Source organism: Apium graveolens, chromosome 6 (assembly GCF_009905375.1).
Source record: "Apium graveolens cultivar Ventura chromosome 6, ASM990537v1, whole genome shotgun sequence".
Classification (NCBI taxonomy): domain Eukaryota; kingdom Viridiplantae; phylum Streptophyta; class Magnoliopsida; order Apiales; family Apiaceae; genus Apium; species Apium graveolens.
The window spans coordinates 157,223,681-157,244,268 of NC_133652.1; the positions used below are offsets into that span (position 1 = coordinate 157,223,681).

The 20,588-nt window shown below is 32.9% G+C and overlaps 2 protein-coding genes across 3 annotated transcripts; one reads left to right on the forward strand and one right to left on the reverse strand.

Moving 5' to 3' along the window:
* The first annotated feature begins 870 nt into the window (after window positions 1–870).
* LOC141664284 (uncharacterized) lies at window positions 871–8,858 on the forward strand. 2 transcript variants are annotated; one of them, XR_012551939.1, is made up of 6 exons: window positions 871–3,495; window positions 3,737–4,380; window positions 4,657–4,866; window positions 5,395–5,609; window positions 5,778–5,891; window positions 6,847–8,858. XR_012551939.1 is itself a non-coding variant. In XM_074470207.1 (5 exons), the coding sequence occupies exons 1-5, from the start codon at window positions 945–947 to the stop codon at window positions 5,815–5,817; spliced, it is 3,660 nt and encodes a 1,219-aa protein (XP_074326308.1). In that variant the 5' UTR covers window positions 871–944; the 3' UTR covers window positions 5,818–6,102. The 2 variants fall into 2 exon arrangements, 1 of the variants encoding a protein (XP_074326308.1); XM_074470207.1 differs by lacking the exon at window positions 6,847–8,858 and having other exon boundaries at window positions 5,778–6,102.
* Window positions 8,859–9,554: 696 nt separating this feature from the next.
* LOC141664285 (phosphatidylinositol 4-kinase gamma 4-like) lies at window positions 9,555–12,870 on the reverse strand. The gene is made up of 2 exons (XM_074470208.1): window positions 11,037–12,870; window positions 9,555–10,197 (listed from the first exon to the last, which is right to left on the reverse strand). The coding sequence occupies exons 1-2, from the start codon at window positions 12,345–12,347 to the stop codon at window positions 9,820–9,822; spliced, it is 1,689 nt and encodes a 562-aa protein (XP_074326309.1). The 5' UTR covers window positions 12,348–12,870; the 3' UTR covers window positions 9,555–9,819.
* Between the last annotated feature and the right edge of the window lie 7,718 nt (window positions 12,871–20,588).

The following is a 20,588-nucleotide window of genomic DNA, read 5'->3' on the forward strand; positions in this document are numbered from 1 at the left end:
CGATTTAGGATTTAGGGTATCGGGTCTAAACCCGCTAAACCCTAGGAATCGAACTGTAATTACTAACTGTTTTTAATATTTTAGTGTTTATCAAATTTCAATTTCAATTTAAAAATTATTAAATTATTTATAAATCTATACTATACTATAATAACCGGAATGAGGTATAATTTGGTATGCCTTTTTTTGGTTGGTATGACTTTTTTTTGGTTAGTTTGGTTATCCTCGTTTATAACCGTCAGATCTTTTATATTAAGTGATCAAGACCGTTAGATTCAAATACTAAAATAGTATACACTACTCAAGCTCACAGGTTCGAACCCCGCCAACAACAAATATTTATATTATTATTTATACACTGCTAAAACTTCCAGGTTCGAAGCTCACCAACATCAAATATTTATAATATTATTTATACACTACCCAAAATTCAGGTTCGAATCCTGCCGACAACAAATATATATATTATTATTTATAAATATACTCATAACGTAATGATCCAAAAAAAAATTATTATAATTTAAATAATATAAAAATATAATGAAGACTCGTGCATCGCACGAGTTGTAAAGCTAGTATGAATAAAATACTAACAAAATATCACTTAGAATAACGTGTTATGCTTAGAAACATAACATTAAATAGTATTTTTAGTAAAAAATTAATAAATAAATAAATACAAAACGAAACTTCGATTTTTGTTTCCCACAAAACTCGATATCATCTCCGTTTCAGGATAAAAAACAAAAAAAAAGTTGAAAACGCTTCAGGATAAAAAACAAAAAAAAAAGTTGAAAACGTAACTAGCATTAACGTTTTTGCGTCCGAAACCACGTTTTGAAGGCTCTTATATTGTGGCCAACACCCTGCAAAAATTCTGCAACTCTGAAAAGGGCTTTATCAGGGTTTAGTCTGTCCTCCTGTATGTGTAATCCATTTTCTTGATGGAGATTCTGAGCTCCACAACCACTAATACTTGTCATATCTTTCCAAAGCTCTCATTTTTATGTCCCAAGATTTGTTTCAAAACAACCCATTTCAAATTCACCTCTAAACTCTCCATACACTTTCCATTTTCACCCACTTTACCTCTCTCTAATTCAAAAAGATTCAAACTTTCAGCTCATTTTGGGGGACCCACCAGCAGAAGAAACTCTCTGAGGAAGAAGCTCACTCAACACAAACAGGTGTGTGATAATTTCCCACTCCTTGATTCTAATGATGATAATCTTGAATTTAATGTGGATAGTTATATAGTAGAAACTGAGGGTGGTGATGAGTCTAGTGGAGTTAAGAAAGAAAGTTCTCAACTTTATGATGATTCTGTTTTGTCTAGTAAGTTGAGGAGATGGGTCGATCAGTATGAGGCTGATACCGAGTTTTGGGGAATTGGGTCGGGTCGAATATTTACTGTTTTTCGAGATTCTGATGGTAAGATTGAAAGGGTGGATGTTGATGAAGAGGAAATTATGAGGAGAAGTGGATTGGAGCCGACTTTGTATAAGGCGAGTGAGCTAGAGGACTTGAGTGAAGTGAATTCGAAGATTTCTCATGCGAAAGCTTTAGCTGGAGAGATGGAGAATGGGAATAATGTGATCTCGGAGTTTAGTTCAGTGGCAAAGTTTGTGGATTCTAGAAGGGATTTAGGTTTTGGAAGTTTGATACAGGGGTTTACTCTTCCACCTGGTTTATTGTTGAAAATGTCGAGAGTTGGAGTAGTGGCATTATGCGGTTTATGTGTATTTTGGGCCGTGAAGAGATTGTTTAAAGGTGATGAGGATAAGTCGGAGTACTCAATGATGGAGAAGGAAATGTTGAGGAGAAAAATGAAAGCTAGAATGGAGAAAGATAGATTGGTCAAGGGTAATGTTGAAGTCATTCAGGCATCTAAAAAAGTAGAGTTTCTATCTACTGAAAAACCTCTTCTTGATAAACAAGCCGTAATGGATAATATTACGAAAGCAAAGGCATCAGTTAATTCTTTGGCGTTGCAAACATCATCTATTGTAGGGGCTGTTGAGTCTACTGATTTTGATATTAAAATTCAGGAAATCAAATTGATGGCGAGGCATGCACGGGTACTTGAGAAAAAGCAACAGGGTGGACTTGATGGTAGTGATGAAGAAGATAATCCAATCGTAAATGAGTTATCCAGCGGAAATAAAGTGATCCAAGAGGAAAGAGAGAAGAGTTTTAGCTCTTCAAATGGTCAAAATCATGGATACATAGGAAAATCGGAAGATGTTCATGAAACTATAATTGCCACACCTCTTGATGATCCAAAAAGTAATGGCTCCTGTATACATGTCAAAACTTCAGTAGAGAACAGTGAGGCCATTAAGCCTAGCACTTCAGAAATTTATGTATCAAATGTTAGTGAAAACAGAACAAAGAAAGATAAGGATGATGACCTAAACTCCTTTGGCACTACTGAAATGAACAATGTATCTGATTCTAATGCCACTCATTTCAGTGAGCCTAACAAAATTTCTGTCAAGGCAAAGCCTAAAGTGATTAGGTCAGTTAAGGAGGCAAGAGAATACCTTTCTAAAAAACGTGATAGACAAGAGCAAAGTGGGGAGATACTGAGTAAAACTCTTCCTGAAGATGACTCGTCAAGTCAACACAGACGTGATGGAGAGACAAACCAGCAACTTGATAGAAATCACAATTTACATGATGTTTCTCTGTATACCTCCCCGGATCTGGTGCATGGAAAATTTGTGCCTCCAGAGCATGCCAAAGAGTCTAATTCTCTTAAAGGTGTTGACCCTAAAACTACTGAAGATTTGTATAAAGAAGTTGATCATCAGATCCTCAGGGCTTCCTCTAGTACTAAAAATAGTACGGAAGAAGAACCATCCACTATAAACATTTTAGCAGATGGAGATTTGGAGAGGCAAAGAAGTCAGGAGCTACATAAGAAGGACAAATTGGCATGTACTCCCAATTTAGAAGCAAAATCAGATTCTACAACCTTCCAGACTGCTTGTGAACCTCATCTGATTGCAGAGGAAACTATCTCAACGGAGAGTAATACTGCGGAAGATCTAGTTGAGAAAATTAAACATCAAATGCCCGGCTCAAATGACGTGGAAGCACCAGCAGCGACGAAAGGAAACTGGATGGAGAACAATTTTCATGAATTTGAGCCTGTAGCTAAGAAGATTGCAGTGGGATTCAAGGTTAATTACTCGGTTGCCAGGCAGAAAAAGATAAATCAAGAACTAAATCTTGATTCAGAGAAGAGAGTACCCGAATATGATGAAAGTGATGGTGAACTTGACTGGATGAAAGATGATTGTCTTAGAGAAATTGTGTTTCAAGTCCGAGAAAATGAGCTGATGGGGAGGGATCCTTTTCATTTGATGGATGCTGAAGATAAAAAAGCATTCTTTGGTGGTCTCGAGAAAAAGGTTGAGAAAGTGAATGAAAAACTACAGAATCTTCATCAATGGGTCCATTCAAACATTGAAAACCTTGATTATGGAGCAGGTATACTTTTAGTTCGATCATGATCTAACTTCTAAAGCAGATTAGCATTCTAATGTACTCCTTTTTTCTCTTTTGGAAGTCCGTCTAATAATTTAGGAAAACTTTCTCACTTAGAATTTGTTTTGTCCTCGAGACTTGTTGATTGTAACCAGATTTATCAAACCAAATATGTACTTGATTCAACTATTTTTCTCAGACGTGTGATGTTTTTGTACTGAAATGAACATTATATCTTGTGCAGATGGCATCAGCATACATGATCCTCCAGAAAAAGTTATTCCGCGCTGGAAAGGTCCCCCAGTAGATACTAGTCCTCAGTCCCTGGACGACTATCTGAAACAAAGACAGGCACTTGTTAATGAGAACATAAGAGGCCAATTCATTGAAAAAGAAGCTGAAAGTCCCCTTCAAACCTCACTAAAATCCTCACCATATGAAAATGGTGTCACTAAGTCAATTATTAGTAATCAAAACAACAATAATCAGGATGGGATTGTGAAACCTCCAAAGATCATTATAGAGGGCAGTGATGGTTCTGTTAGGGCTGGTAAAAAAACTGGAAAAGAGTACTGGGAGCACACAAAAAAATGGTCGCGGGGTTTCTTAGATTCTTATAATGCAGAGACAGATCCAGAAATTAAAGCTACTATGAAGGATATAGGAAAGGACTTAAAGAGGTGGATAACTGAGAAAGAGATACAGGAGTCTGCTGATTTAATGGATAAATTACCTGAGCGAGGACAGAAATTCATCCAGGAGAAACTTAGCAAGGTCAAAAGAGAAATGGACTTGTATGGACCACAAGCTGTTATAAACAAGTATAGTGAATACACGGAAGAAAAAGAAGAAGATTATTTGTGGTGGCTAGATCTTCCTTTTGTTTCGGTAAGTGATACATCTGCCATGTTGATCTAGTTGGTATCACTTTTAACTGATATATTACTTATTTACCTAATACGAGGATGTAAAATTGAATTTCTATATTATTTGTGCCAACCAGTGCATTACTCATCTTAAGAGGTACATGTTATTATAATAAACTCTTAAACTTCAAGTCCCAATTTTCACCTCTTTTTCTACTACTACTTCTGTGGTTATCAGTTATATCTACTTCTTCATGTTAGCAAATATGGATATCTTTACACAATTTATCTATTGCAGTGTATAGAGTTATATACAAACCAGGATGGGGACCAGAACATAGGATTTTATTCATTGGAGATGGCAGCTGATCTTGAATTGGACCCAAAGCAGTATCACATGATTGGTTTTGAGGATACTGGTGATTGCAAGAACATGTGCTACATCATACAGAGTCATCTGGAAATGCTTGGAAATGGCAATGCCTTTGTTGTTGCACAGCAACCCAAGGTAAGAGTTGACGCATGAATCCCCCCTCCCTCCCCGAACTGTAACTTACATGCATTAATGTATAAATCGGAACATGCTGCACCCAACTGAACAGTTTGAAATGAAATTCTTTCTTAATTAATTAACAACATTGTTCTTACCTCCTAGTTCCTGTTTCTTGGCCTGATTTACATCGATTTGTCTAGGCATTGCATGATATCTTAAGGAACATATATGCACACATCATTTCTCTAGGAGAATTATAAATTGTCAAATGGATCTTTGTAAGGAATTTCCTGAACTTTTCATTGATCCAGAGGAACCCAGTTGCATTTACTTGTGTACATTGCAAAAATCCAATCACACCTTACATATTGGTTTACTAATTTCCGTGCTATTATAATAAAATGCTAGCAACTCTGCTTTACCACAATTCAAACTAGTTTCATATGTTTTAACATTTTTTTTTGGGAGTTTGAAGTTTATAATCCATTTCAATTTAAACATAAGAAGCTCATTCTGTCTGACCATGTGCTACATTTTCTTTAGGATGCTTACCGGGAGGCCAGGGCAAATGGTTTTAATGTAACCGTTATCAGAAAGGGGGAGCTGAAGCTCAATGTGGACCAAAACCTGGAAGAGGTGGAGGAACAAATTATCGAGATTGGGAGCAAAATGTATCATGATAAAATGATGAAGGGGCGCTCAATGGATATAAGCTCCCTAACGAAGGGTGTGTTCGGCATCAAAAAACCAAAGAAGAGGTAGTCTATGAATCTTCAATTTTTTTGCAAGTTTCTGCAATATCAAGTGTTTATATATCATAAATTCATAATATCATCTAAGTAATATATTGCTGTATATTTGGCAAAAATTGAACACAGTTTAGCAAATTTCTAATTTCTTCGTGGATTATTATATATTTTTTCCAGGAGGTCAAAGAAGAACCTGACGAAGCCAGCAAAGCACTGAGTTATTAGCTAAATGTCGTTGGGGTCGGCTAACATAAATTGTCATCCAGACTTTGACTGTTATCATCTTGCCTGGTTTTTTCTCAACTGTGTTGTTAAGCTTACTAGTGTTTTTCTTTTGTATTTCTAATATGTTTTGTTCATATTAGTATTTCTCAGTAAATTTAGGTCATACGAATTTTAATGATTAAGATTATTTTGTTTTACTTGTATACTTGTCATTTACAAACACATTCTCATTTGCACTCCTCATTTGCACACTAGCTTATATGTTTAAAGGAATCGATGTATTCGGCGTGAGGTATGTCATTATATTTTTTTAGAGAACCCTCCATCTATCACATTCTTTTGATGCAAAATAATCTTGTTAGTGCAATTCTGATTTATTATATTAGTCTGATATAATTCTTAAACCAAATAATCAAAAATATGTGTTTTTTTTAATAATCTCTTTAGAGCCTTTCCGGTCAATTATTATGATATAAACGAATCTCACTTAAATTAAGTTAGAAAACAATATAAACTAGAACAAGGATTTTAAGTTAATTTATATATTAGGATAATAAAAGTCTTGTATAGTAATTACATGGCACAAATATCTAATACGTCTTGGGACTAATACGTCTTAGGAATTTCAATGATTCTATTATATGTTCTACTAATTATTTAGATGAAGTAGCCGTAGCACTGGCTTATGTAATTGTTCATTATTATTGAATTTGACCTTTTTTAAATTGATGGAGGAAGCCATTTTACAAAATTTTTTAATAAAAAGTTGTCAAGTCAGAATAACCTTCGACTAACATAAGCTTGCTACCTTAGCCTTACAATTAGACTCTATAGTAGCACTACTAGACTGATCACCAAGCTGATAAGCTTTTCAGATTTGCAAATGTTTTTAAAGATGGAGGAGAATTTGCAGATGTAAAATGTTTGGCTCCAGCATGACCATAAGAAATTCTCCGTCATTATAAATTTTCGTAATACAAACCATGATGGGAACTAATATAATGAAGTTGGTTATTTGCAGGAGATTCAATAGTAGGCTGGCTGGAGTATGGAGTAAATTTCTTTCTAGTAATTAGAACAAGTACTTATGGCAGAGGTTGGAGTTTTAATCTGGATAAGATTAAACCAGTAGGATTTTCTCAGCTTTCAAATAACTCATGGAGTATAATATAATCAAACCGTTGACAAAAGTAATATAAGTATAAAACCACTGACAAAAAGTGAAATTACGTGGAACTCTCGGAGGCAGATGTTCAATAGATTCTGAGGTAGATGAACAAATGAAACAAAAAGGAAAGGAAAGTAATGTACTTGGTTTATCCTGCTCTGAGGAGTAGGATATTCATTTTATTCCGCTATAGGGTAGGGGTGAGGAGGGTGAGATGTGTCTAATCTCTTCAAAGGAGAATAGAGAGAGCTAGATGAACAAATGCGACAAATCAGTGATTACAAGTGAGAACGTTTCATACTTGAATTTTGAGAAATTATATAGCTTTGCACCAAATATAGTTCAATTTTTTATACTACACTAAAATAGTGCAGTTTTGAATTTGGATTGATTTTTTTTTTGAAGCTGAATTAGAGGTGGTCGGATCAAGTATATAACATATTTCTAGTTAAGATGCAAACACAATATGCATATGCCTAGACGATAAGACAAGAATGCCCAGATTGTCGTCGTTCCATCTGGTACTAGGAAATAAAAATCCATGGCGGCCTGAGGAATCCCTGGTACCTAAACAGGAGCTGACTTTAATTTTGCACCAGCCATTAGCTCCTCCTCCTCCTCCTCCTCCTCCTCCTCCTCCTCCTCCTTCTCTTAGGCCCAGTGATTATGTAATTATCTCCTCGGATGAAGGGATATATTCTTTTTGTCTTCCTTTTCCTTCGAATAGTCAAGGGATAATCATCAAGCACTTCCTACCAATAATATATATTGGTTAATGGTTAGTGGGATGGTCATCCCTGTGACTCTTTATCCACTGAAGGATATAGGGTCGTGTTCTATGTTGACTAGTGTTGCTAGCGGTGGTTTGTTGCCTTGTGTTGGTAGTGTTGCAGGCCTGGGCTGGGTAGGATTACTCTTCGTATACGTTGAGTGTGAAGTTGAAATATATGGTCATTTTCTGAGGAACATGTATGACTTTACCCAAATTGTATCCCTCAGAAAAATGAATTAGGTAAATAAAAGAGCAGCAGCAGCAATGTTACATTCTTCAAGTTAGATTCTACATGTAGTCATGTAGATTCATCTGAAATGAGTTTCATCTACTAGCAATGAAATCCCAAAACAGAACCATCACTAACTTGCACAACCACTCTACATTTCACTCCACTCTCTACTCTATGTGTCAACATTTTCAAAACCCGAACTCTCCCTACTAACCTCATCTTAGTCTCTATTTCCAATGCCTTCGTCGTTGCCCTGCTCCCTGCTGTAGCTGCCACCGGAAACTCCTCCACTGAGAATCTTGCAGACATATGCTGTGTCCTTCCAGCATTAATGTTTCCAGCCGGAATAAACACGAAACCTACAGGACTTCCGGAGTAATCGAGCTGTAATGAGCTGTCATAATGCGTGAAAGTGTCGCGGTTAGGATTGGTGATGGTGACGTACTGGAAGAACGTGAAGTTGACAGTGTTGTTTGAGAGGGCGAAGGTGGGGAATTTGACGGAGGTGACGGAGACTTGAGGGTGTTTGGGTTTGAAGATGAGGAGGTAGATGGCGGTGATCGTTGCGGCGATGAAGAGGAGGAAGAAAAAGGCGACTATGCACGAAGAGAGGTTTGTATGGCAGCTGCGAGGTTTGGATCTTCGTGGCTCGTGCATGGTTAATTCGTGATCCAAACAGATACAGTATATTCCGCTCCTAAAGCAAGAAAATTTAGATAGAAAGGGTTGTAAATTTATCTATTCTGGTGTTAATGAATGCAAGTTCTTAAAACAGTGTTTTGTATGGAGATATGGGGAATGCATAGAGTAAAGATAGGGTGTGACTATGATGGTGTTAGTAATGTGGAAAATACTTAAGCTGATGCTTTCATGTTTTGTTGAATTTTTAATAAAGAGGGAAATGAGTGTGATATAAAGAAAGGTATAATTGCATTACAAGGAAAGGACATCACCTAATCATATTACTTGACATAACTCCCTGCTTTAGTTCTTTTTCCCCTTGTCCTTTTTGACTATAGTGGCTGCAAAGAGAACAGAAGAGGAGATGCCAATACTTAATACACTCAAATCCGGGATACTTGGACTATATCATTCTTTTTTGCCTTAACTAAAGAGGAACACTATAAAACATGAAATGCTTTCTGAAACCAATCAAATGTGAAAAAAGTGTGCATTCTTTTGTTGGCAACTTGCCGTATAACCCATCTGGGAGTCCGGAACACTCACCTTAACCTCGTTCAGCAATATTCACAAACCGTACTCTAGCAAGAATAATATGCTCCCAGAGTTGTAGAGGTGTAAATACATAAAACTCGCACAAAGAGAGATCATAGATATAAAAGTTCATATCTTTATCAGCAAATAGACAGACATGCCAACACCTTCTGCTGGTTTATCTGTACTGATTAAACATTATAACTCAAGAACTGTCATCTTAAAAGTTACAGTCATCCAACTGGTATTAAATGATCAGGTGCACCATAAGGGATCAACCACACAAACTCAAACTCTGACAGGAATAATAACCCGACACAGAATAATAAGCAACATCGAGTATAATAAAACAAACTATTTTATCATATTAAGTTGTTACAAAGCTTTAAAAATCTAATTTATTAAAACCAAATCACAACATGAGACAACAAGTATGGAGGTTATAGTATTTCCAACCTTCCAATCTCTTCCTATTAACTGCTGAAAAGAATTTGAGACCACTTAGAACATTTAGATGAGAAATTAGTCCTTTAACTGAAACATGGAAAACACATTCATTACATACTTGAGAGAGCAGATATATATCTCATTTGTCCCCAATGGACTTTTATTTAGCAATTTCTCTGAGGCGACGATCCATGATCTGGGAGACTGATTCAAGAAATGCACCTTCACTTGTACAAGGAAGGACTGAATCCTCTGCTTCTTGGACAATCTCTTCAATCAAGGATTCCTCGTTCAAGGTTTCTCTGCACATGATGTTTCCAATGTCAACGGGGGTAAGGCCTCTCTCCACACCTTTCTTCAATAACATGGTTGAGATGCGAAGGGTGCGAGCACAGTCTTGAGGTAGGTCCCATCCATGAAACTTAAGCAAGGCAATATCTTCCTCTGCATCCAATGACTTAATGTACTCTACAGTGTCAGGACTGTATGGTTTACGAGCTTGTGGCCAGTAGAGCCAGTCAAATGTGCAATCCTCAAACTGCATCATATAAAACATAATAAATTAGAACTAATATAATTTGTATTATTAATGATAAAAACTGAAAGGAATAAATGTGGTCAATTTTTTACATACTAGATTAATTCTTTCAGCTAATGCATCCAAAAATATTAAGCGCCTTCAGGCTTCCACAACATTTCTAATCAGGAAAGAAAAAGACAAAGAACAATTCAAATGCAACATGATGTTTTGACATACAAATACTAGAGAGCATCGGTTCAAGCCTACGCAGAATATTTTGTCAGCAGACAGACTAGATGATGCTTTAACTTTAATCTTTTGAAGTCTGTACATGAACCCGAAAGTTCAGGTCTTTCACTGTGCTTGATACTAGAATAACCACCTCTACATGTTTGGTCAACATACTCAGTTGGCTAATCCATTTAGTTCATCCCAAGTAGAAACCATTACATAGATCAGTGCATGGGCAAGGATTCGGGTGTTTAAAGAAAAAAAATTATAAAGTACAGTGGGAAGCATGCATATAAACTGCAAACAAATAAAATACAAAAAAATTTATAAGACCAGCCAAGGAATACAAAGATTCAAATCAAACAAGATTGGCCCGGCAATAAGGCTTGGTCTCAAGGAGATTACTCGAGAGCAATTCCAAGCCAACATGGTGAGAACACCTCATATGAGAAATAACGTTAATAGAGGCATACTCACCAAGCTGGTAGTGAGGACGCCTCACAAGAAATAAACAGTAATCGAAGCATATGCACCAAGGTGTTAACTAATATATTCGGATAAAACACAAAACTCAGAGAAACAGATATGGTATGAGATACGTTAAAGAGGATAAAGTAGCTACATACACTTTTGGGCAGACAGTAGCCATGATCTATTGGAATCAAAATAGTCTTTCCATCTTTATCCTTGCCCACCAATATGTTCCCAGCATGCCTATCCGCATTTGCCAACCTAATATCAAACACTGATATTTTATGTACTTCCTCCACTGGAAATGAACTTGGTCCCATATCCTCACAACTTCCATGGTTCTCCATGAACGTTTGCAAAGAGCCTATCTTAACACTTAGGCTCTCACGATGATTAAAACCAGTATGCAAACACTTTGCCATAACTGTAGGAGGAACGCCAGCAAAACCTATATCTTCACCGGAGAAGGATCGTCGTCCAGCTTTAGGATGATCTAAGACATAGGCAGCTACTTCCCTAAATGCACCTTCACCAACACTTGTACCCTTTTTCAATCCTTCACCGTTCTCAGATAAGGGCAAGCCGCGTGGATTGTTTGCAGCCATGGGCTCTTCATCAATTGGCTTAAAAACAGAGACATGCTTATTACCGGTTGCATCCTGCATTAGGTATGCTCCCCCTGTACCCTCTGAAGATCTAATAGGACAGTGTCCGCTATCTAATCCTTCAGCTGTAGATTTGAGCATATCCAATACTGCCGAAGACAACTCAACCTTCTGGTTAACAATTATTGGTTCCAACAAGACATCTTTTTCCGGAGTCTGCTGAATAATTTCCTCATCAAATTTCCTTACATCATTCAACTGTGATGCAACAACAGAAAGCTCAAAACTCTTCTCCCGAGGTGTAGCTCTAATTTTTGCAGACTTCCGAACAAACAAATGAATCACCGCATCATTATGTTTAGAAATGTCGTTTATGAGCCTCTGATCTTCAAGCTCCTCACCATCACACAACACTTCTTGCTCATCAACATCAGCTAATTTCCTATTCTTGTCAGCAATCCGACGTTTAACATACCCAACATCACAATTCCTCTTGACTTCAAAAGCAAACTCTTCACCACACGAAGTCTTAACATTAATAGTTTGAAGATCAGAAAGACGAATCACCAAATGAAGCACATTCCCATCCTCAACCCCATAATCACGTACCAACGAATTGCTCCTAGCTAATTCCCTCCCTTTACAAACCAACTTCTGATCCTTAGCCACAAACCCCTTATACGACTTAATCCTAAGCTTCACAGACTCAATCGACTCCGATTTCAAAACCCTCATCGGGACCATGGAACCAGACAAAGCCACATATATATGTATCGATTCATTGAATTCACGACTAAATACAGGCGACAAAAGTCCAGAATCCTCCCTAATCGGAATGGCAAGAACACCCGCAGAAGACATCTTAACAACCCTAAAATTTATAAATCCCTAAAACCCCTAAAAATAATCTGACCCAAAACACCCTATATATACAAATAGGATCAAGAAACTGTACAAGAACCCTAAAAATCTAAACTTTAACCTTCCCACGCATCAAAATCAAAAAATAATTAAACCCCAAATGATCAAAATCCTAACTTTACAAGAAAGTTAGCAATTTCAAACACTCCAAAGCATACAAAATCACAATAAATCCATCAAGTCTCTTGAAATCCTAAATGAATTAGAAAATTGAGACCAAGGGGGGGGATTCTTACCAGAGACGAAAGCAAGAACCGAAGAGGATGGTGATGATACAAGAGCTTATATATTATATATAACTGAAGAGACGATGAACTTGTATGCAACGACTTTTTCGGGGTTGAATATAATGTGGGTGTGTTTTTTGAGACGCCAAGAGAGAGAGATAGAGATGGAAGAATATGACGCGTTTTTGATTTGACGATGACTTGGACAGGAATTTTTATCTGGTGTTAACGGTGTCAAATACGAAAGAGAGTCCTTTAACGGATGCTACATTTTCTTCTCCTTATTCAACTTATTTTTCGATTTCGGGTTCACGCATATCTGATAGAGGTTGTCAAAATGTGGTAAGATACCTTACCTTTGGTTCCGAGAGTTGTATGATCGGTAAGAGGTTATTTATCCAGATTGCCAAAACTTGGTAATTTTATAAAATAAATAAAATATATATATATATAAATACAAAAATTTATATCAATAATATTTTTTTAGTTTATGAGTCATTTACAATTTAATTTAAGTGATCACATATGCAATAATTAAAGGTTGCTAACTATTGTAGTAAAATATTATCAAGTTGATATAAAATTTAATGAAAATAAAATATTAATATATATGTTGATTTGACAAAGTTAGCAAGTAGTTTGACAATCTTTATAGGAGATGCTCTTAAGTACCTTCTAAAATTTATAGGATTGAATAAAAGATTAAATATTATAATATCATTGAGATTTTAATTAGTGAAACTATTAAATCTAAATAGAATATAGCCGAATTCTAAAAGTTCAAAAAAAAATTTGAATCTTGATCAAAAACCCTCCTTAAAATATAGATCGAGTAAGTTAACCAATGTTGAATAAATTTCTTAAAATATATTTAATTCATGTTTATGATACAATTTAACTAGTTGAAAGTTTTGGTAGTATTGATATTTTTTTTTATAGGTTTCTAATTTTGATTTAGAGGTTTCTAATTTTGATTTAGAGGTTTTTTTTATCGTAATGTGCACTTGATAAATTGTATAAGTTTATCCAATAACCTGTAAAATACGTTAATTAAGATAAGTATAACTAAAACCAAATTTTCAAAAATGATCATAAGGATATGCAGAGATTTATTTGACAGTTAGAGACCGAGATAGTGTAGTTGCTTTTTACTTTTCGTTGATGCTCAAATATTGGAATTATTACCTTTACAGGCTTTACTTTTTCTTATAAATTAGGGGAGTCTTGAATTGTTAGAGCTTTACCGTTGCCAGCCTTTACGAAAAGACGAAAATAATAAATAAAAATTTATATTTATATACTATTATACAATAGACGAAATATTAAGTCGATCGGTCAATATTTATTAAAATTATTTGATTGTCATTTAAAGTCGATTTTTACTTATTCAATTAATTTATAATTATTAATGGACTCAGATACCAATACTCGCCAAATTTAACTACAATTCTAGGTCTATCACACTTCTGGGACAAAACTATTTATTATTTGGTAATTGTCGGTCGATACTTACTGAACCTTATTATTTAATATATAATATTAATATCATATTAATTATATTAAAGGGGGACTTTTCCTTATTCAATTAGTTTATAATTATTAATGTACTCATACTCGCCAAATTTAACTATAACTCGGTCTATCACACTTCTGGGACAAAATTAATTCCCAACTGACTAAGTTAAAATAACTCGGAAACCTAAAATATCGGAAACCTATAATATGGCACGATTATATATATATATAGGCAATGCTCAAATACAAATAAATATTAAAATACAAACTACAAATCAATGAGAATCACGCGTTTAATCACTTTCCCGTTCGTTTTTAATTTTACTTTTCCCGTTAGTTGGTTAACTTTTTAAAAAAAATAATTTCATCGTATTTTTATTCATCTCCCACTCATCGATTTGCATAACATATTTGCTATATTTTGACAACAAATCAGTATTTAAACTTACCCGAATCAGTAAACTGAAATCAGTACTAATTCCAGAACCAGTACTTTTAGTGATTCCCGTAGACATAATTAGTGATTATCGTCGAAACATATCAAATATGGTATTCATATTGATTGTTGGATAATGTAGAAAAATATAATGAAGTTAGATTTTAAAAAGAGTTCGCTAATTTACGGGAAAAATTCAATTAAAAATGGAAGGAATTATGTGTAGTTGTATGTGGGAGGTGTAGTTTGTATTTTAATTTAGTTTGTATTGTAATAATACTATATATATATATACATACACATATATATATAGGCAAATGCTCAAATATAAACCAATATTAGAATACAAACTACAAACCATTGAGACCCACATGTTTAATCATTTTCCCCTTCGTTTTTAATTTTACTTTTCCCGTTAGTTGGTTAATTTTTTTTTAAAAATAATTTCACCGTATTTTTATTCATCTCCCACTCATCGATTTGTATAGCATATTTGCTATATTTTGACGACAAATTAGTATTTAAACTTACCCGGATCAGTAAACTGAAATCAGTACTAATTCCAGAACCAGTACTTTTAGTGATTCTCGTAAACATAATTAGTGATTTATCGTCGAAACATATCAAATATGATATTCATGGATGATGTAGATAAATATAGTGAAGTTAGATTTTAAAAAGAATTTTAATTGATGGTAAAAATTCAATTAAAAATGGAGAGAATTATATATAGTTATGTGTGAGAGGTGTAGTTTGTTGTTTGTATTTTAATTTAGTTTGTATTGGAGTACGACTCTATATATATATATATATATTCTTATTAACTATATAATATTAAAGTTGAAGCTTCAACAATTCGGGTGCGATTTCACCGGATCTAGGATTTCATGCTATCGAGGTTGATAAAAATATTGTGTTATACTTCCTAACTAAAATAAACTCATTTATGTATTTCTATTTTATATTATTATAATTGAAACGTGACTTCGTTTGATTAATTTGTTAACACATTCTCTAAAAAGTATGTTAACACCTTCTAAAATTTAAACAAACATAATCTAATTAAAAAATTTAAATCATGTATATCTAATATAATTTCAAACTCTATGAATTATTATCCAACTTAATTTTCAACTTCTTACTTACCTCTTTTGTAAGGAACCAACAACTTTAAATTCTAATTTTATTAATTTAAATTATAATATAATGAAATAATAAATAAATCAGGAAAAACACGCAAATTAAAAAAGAACAAATTTGAAAAACAGAGAATAAGACATACTAGAATACCCCGCAGGCCGCAACACGATGATTGTTTCCTACGCAACACACATAATCATAAAATAAAGGACCTAAATTGCAAGTATTTAAATAAAAATCTACTATCAAATTTTTAATATTTTGATTTTAATAATATTATCCTAAAACACGTGCGATGCATGGTTATATTAAATAATTATCATTTTATTATTTGTATTTTGATATTTTATTAATTATATTTGTTAAAAAAGTATGTATATCTCAATAAGTATAACCGAATATACCGTTCATTATATTCTAATAACTATTTATAATAATTAGATTTTAAAATAAATAAGTTTATACACCAACATGGTTAATAGATACTGAAAAATATGTATCCGACCGAATTAAATAGGTTATGTACTTCAATTATGATATTTTAATTTACAATTACTTAAATTGTTGATAGGATTCAAATCTTTTACTAATTTATATGATTAGTATTATATCTAATTATAAATTTGATTTAAAAATTCCAATAATTATAATTTACGCGCTAAAACTACAACTAATTATAATTGGAGTTTGAATTGATTTTTATTAGTGATTTAGCTTGATATAAGCATGTTATTACTAGTGTTGATATGATATATATTCTTAGAAACTTTTTGTTTGGGATCAGTTTCATAATGTATAATGAAAGCCGAGACGTATGCAATCTATCAAGTGAGACGGATATGGAAGTATAAGTCCATGTCTAATTATTTTCTCTGATCTTGTAATTTATATTAAGAACGTGTGTGATACATAGATTGTTTTTAATATATTTTTTAAATTTATTTATATTTAAAATTTTTAAAAAATGAAACTTGTCATTTAAAATATTTATTAATATTATTTGAAAATAATTAAAAATACACATAGACGTATATGTAAAAGTGATATCCTTGAAATAAGACGTATCTTATAAAAAACAATATTATTGACTGTGACATATAATTTTATTGATATTTATAGTTATGTATACATATGATAATAATGTTTTAATTAAAAGATAAATTTTAATATTGATTATAGTAGAAATTACCATTAATTTAATTTTTGTCTTCTTTTGACCTAAATCAATTGTACACATTATTTTGTTACAGTCTTAGACCCATTATACCCACTAAATTCAACTAATTATTTTCAGTTTTAATTTAATTTGTTTAAGTTCAAATATATGATATAATTTTTTTAGCCCGTGTAAAAATATTTTATTTTATTTTAATTAGTCTAAATATTTTTTTATTTTAATTTTTTCATGGAAAAGTAGTATTAAACTTTTTTAGCCTTGTTGAATTGTATATAATATTTTATTTTATTATGACACTGTTTCACAAAGTGATGAATTTTAATCGTGCAAATGCAACAAAATAGTATGAAAATTAACTTATAGTTACATAATCCCATTATTTCAACCAAATCCAAGTATATATATTTAGTTTGTTTGGAATTTTATTTTAGTGCAGGTTTAATATTATTTTGTTTTAGTCAGGATAAGTAGTATATTATCTTAGTCTAGTTTGATTATTAATTTGTTTTAATCCGATGTCACAAATCAAATTAATTTTTTTTTATTTAGCGTGGATAAACGGTTTAATTTTCTAAGAGTGAATGAATATTGTGTATTATTTTCTTTTATCCCATGACATTGTACCTCCCAGCGAATTAACTATTAATTTGAATAATGTTTTAGTCGGTTCAATAATATTATTTTTTGGGCTCGGGTAAATATTATGTATTATTTTGTTTTGTCGCGAATTCATTATACATTTTTTTTTCTAATTATATTTATGTTATTGTGTTGTTTCTAATTAAATTAAATGATAAAATTATGATTTTTTCTTAAAATAATTAAACTTGAAACATATGTCTATATTTTATGTTATTTGTAATTAAGTAATTATTTTGACAGATGTCGCGTATCTTTTGATGAATTCGAAAGAGAATGAAATTTTTTATTTTAGCTAAAAAAACTTTAGTTTGCGATAAGAGTTTGTTAGGAGGAAGGTTTCAGGGGTGCTAATTAGATTCGACTGCGTATAAGCCGTAAGGATATGGACTGTTTTGTCGGAAGGTTTCTGGTTAAGGATCATGGGTCCCGCGTTGGTTTTTTGAATTAATATTAAATAGTTAAATAAGAATAATTAATTAGTTTAATGAAAATAATAAAATAAATTCTAGCAAGTACCGACCGACTACCAAACTTTTAATATTCGTCTTTATATAATAGCATAGATTGTATAGAAGATAGATTGATAATTAACGTATATTAAAAAGAATTGTCCATAATATGTTTAGAGAAAAATTTGTTTTATTTTGAGAAAATAAAAAAGATAACATGTTTTACTTTAAAATGTAAATATTAAAAATAATTGTATAAAATATTTGCAGAGAAAAAGTTGTTTTAGTTGGTGAAAATAAAAAGGCAACATATTTTACTTATAAAAGTAATTGGTTAGATATTAATCAAGTAAGCGCAATTGAGTAAAATATTAATTTTTTTAAAGAAATGGCAATTTCTTTTTTAAAAGACAAATATATAAAGGGACAAGCCCAATCCGAATACAAGCCCAATTGAAAATGAGCCAAGAAACAAACCATACTAACTTTAACCATCTAAATCCACTAAAAATTTACTTGCTAGGAATTAAGCCACTAAAATATTCAATTAAACTTAATTAAACGTAATATTAAAATTAATTAAACAACTGTTGGGCTACCCCAACAGCCTTCTGCAATGGCTCTCTAACTTTCAAAAACCAAGCAACCCAGCTCCAGATCAAAGCTCCATCTCTTCAGCCAAACCCGGACCATCACCAGCTCCTTACGGGACTCCAATCGCCGGCAAACCAACTAGCTCAACCAAATCAGCACCAGCAGCTGAAGGGTTTCGAGCACATAAATGGAACGAAAATAGTGATTAAAAACGTGAAAAATCAGAATTTTCGAAACCCACCGCAGGATCCATGCGAAAAATAGATATTTAATTCGTAGATTAGATTGTTTACCTTAAGAAATTTTACAAATTGGTTGAATAATGGAGATCCAATGCTTGTTTAATCACCACGCATCCTGCTCTTGCGATCTACGCTCTTTCGGTATCCACACGAATGCTTGAACTCAAGGATTGGATGTGTACTAGCACAAACTAATTTCTTCTTGCTCTCTTCATCTTCTCTCATGGTGGTTAGGGTTTTAGTAAAAGTCTTGCCTTAAAAATTAGCCACAAGAGAAATTATATAGAGAGTAGAAAAATGAATTATATCTCTTAACTAATTAGGAGTTATTATTAATTCAAAATTCCTATTTGTATAATAATTAAGTCACACTTAATTATTTAACAACTGAATTTCATAATTAATATTAGTAAATCCGAATATCATTATTTATCTAATTAATTAAGTCATACTTAATTAATATTATATATAATTCAAATTGCTTTAATATAATTTAAATCCAATTTAAATTAAATAAAACATTCTTTGTGTGTGACCCTATAGGTTATTATTACGTTGGCAACGAATTTTAAATCTAATTTAAAATTGTAAGTAATGAGCGGCATCTAGTAATACATCATTGCTACCCAAGTAATAATAATTCAATCAGTGATCGATTTAACCTTTTGTGAATAATGTACAAAGTAACATAATCCCTTTAACAACATATTATATGTTAAACTAGAGGCATGTAATGTGTCATCCTCATCAATATTTAATCCAGGTTTCCTTGATCAATGAGTAGACTATCATATCAAATCAGCATTTGAGCTTGACCACGCATTTCATAGTCTAGCTCACACAAGAGGCCAATAATATCACTCCTAAAATTAGGAGGGTTAAATTCTTTCTAGATCATTCATCATTCTCATTCGATTCATAATATACCCAAAATACACTTTTATCATTACTCGCTCAAAGGTAACTTTTAATGTAATCAAAGTACATTAATTCTCGTATAAAAATATAATGATTTAAAGTCTAAGGACCATTACATCATTATCACAATGAGAATTACTTATGACACAACATACATGTAGAATCTCACACTGGGTCTGTCCAACACCATGTACATATACATTTGTCTGTGTTTTTTACTTTAGTATCACTATACCCATGATCAATGAGATGTGATCATCAGTCAATGTTAGGGCGAAAACATGCGCTAAAATTACACACAAGTATACGCATTCGCAAGTAGTATAAGATATAAATCAGATTTGTTCCCATAGAGACTGGTTTAGGTTATTTATAGATTATGCACCTATGCAACAATGTATGGTTATCGTTCAATGCTAAGACAATAACAAGTTGGGTTGTTTATAACTAAAATTAAACTAATATGCAAATAACTAAGAATAAAAGTGATTGAATTAACTATACGAGACAAACATGTGATTCTAACTTCATTACTACTTCATTCAAAGTCATCATTTTAACCTTAGCATGCAATGATGATGATAACTAATCAGATAACATGAAACTAGTAAACGCTAACTTTCGTTGCACGAATACCCTACTGATAAGTGGCATTTTATACCACTTAGAACGTCTTATAATGGCTTGAATTGATGTCTTGAAATCAAGTATTTTGTGTATTTGATGCGTTTTTCTAGTGTTTGTGCATTTCAGGGTATTACTTGCATTTGTGGAGAGATTTCATCATGATTTGGCCTAAGTATGTGCTTGACATTGCACGTGGGAAGTTAGGAGCAGAACG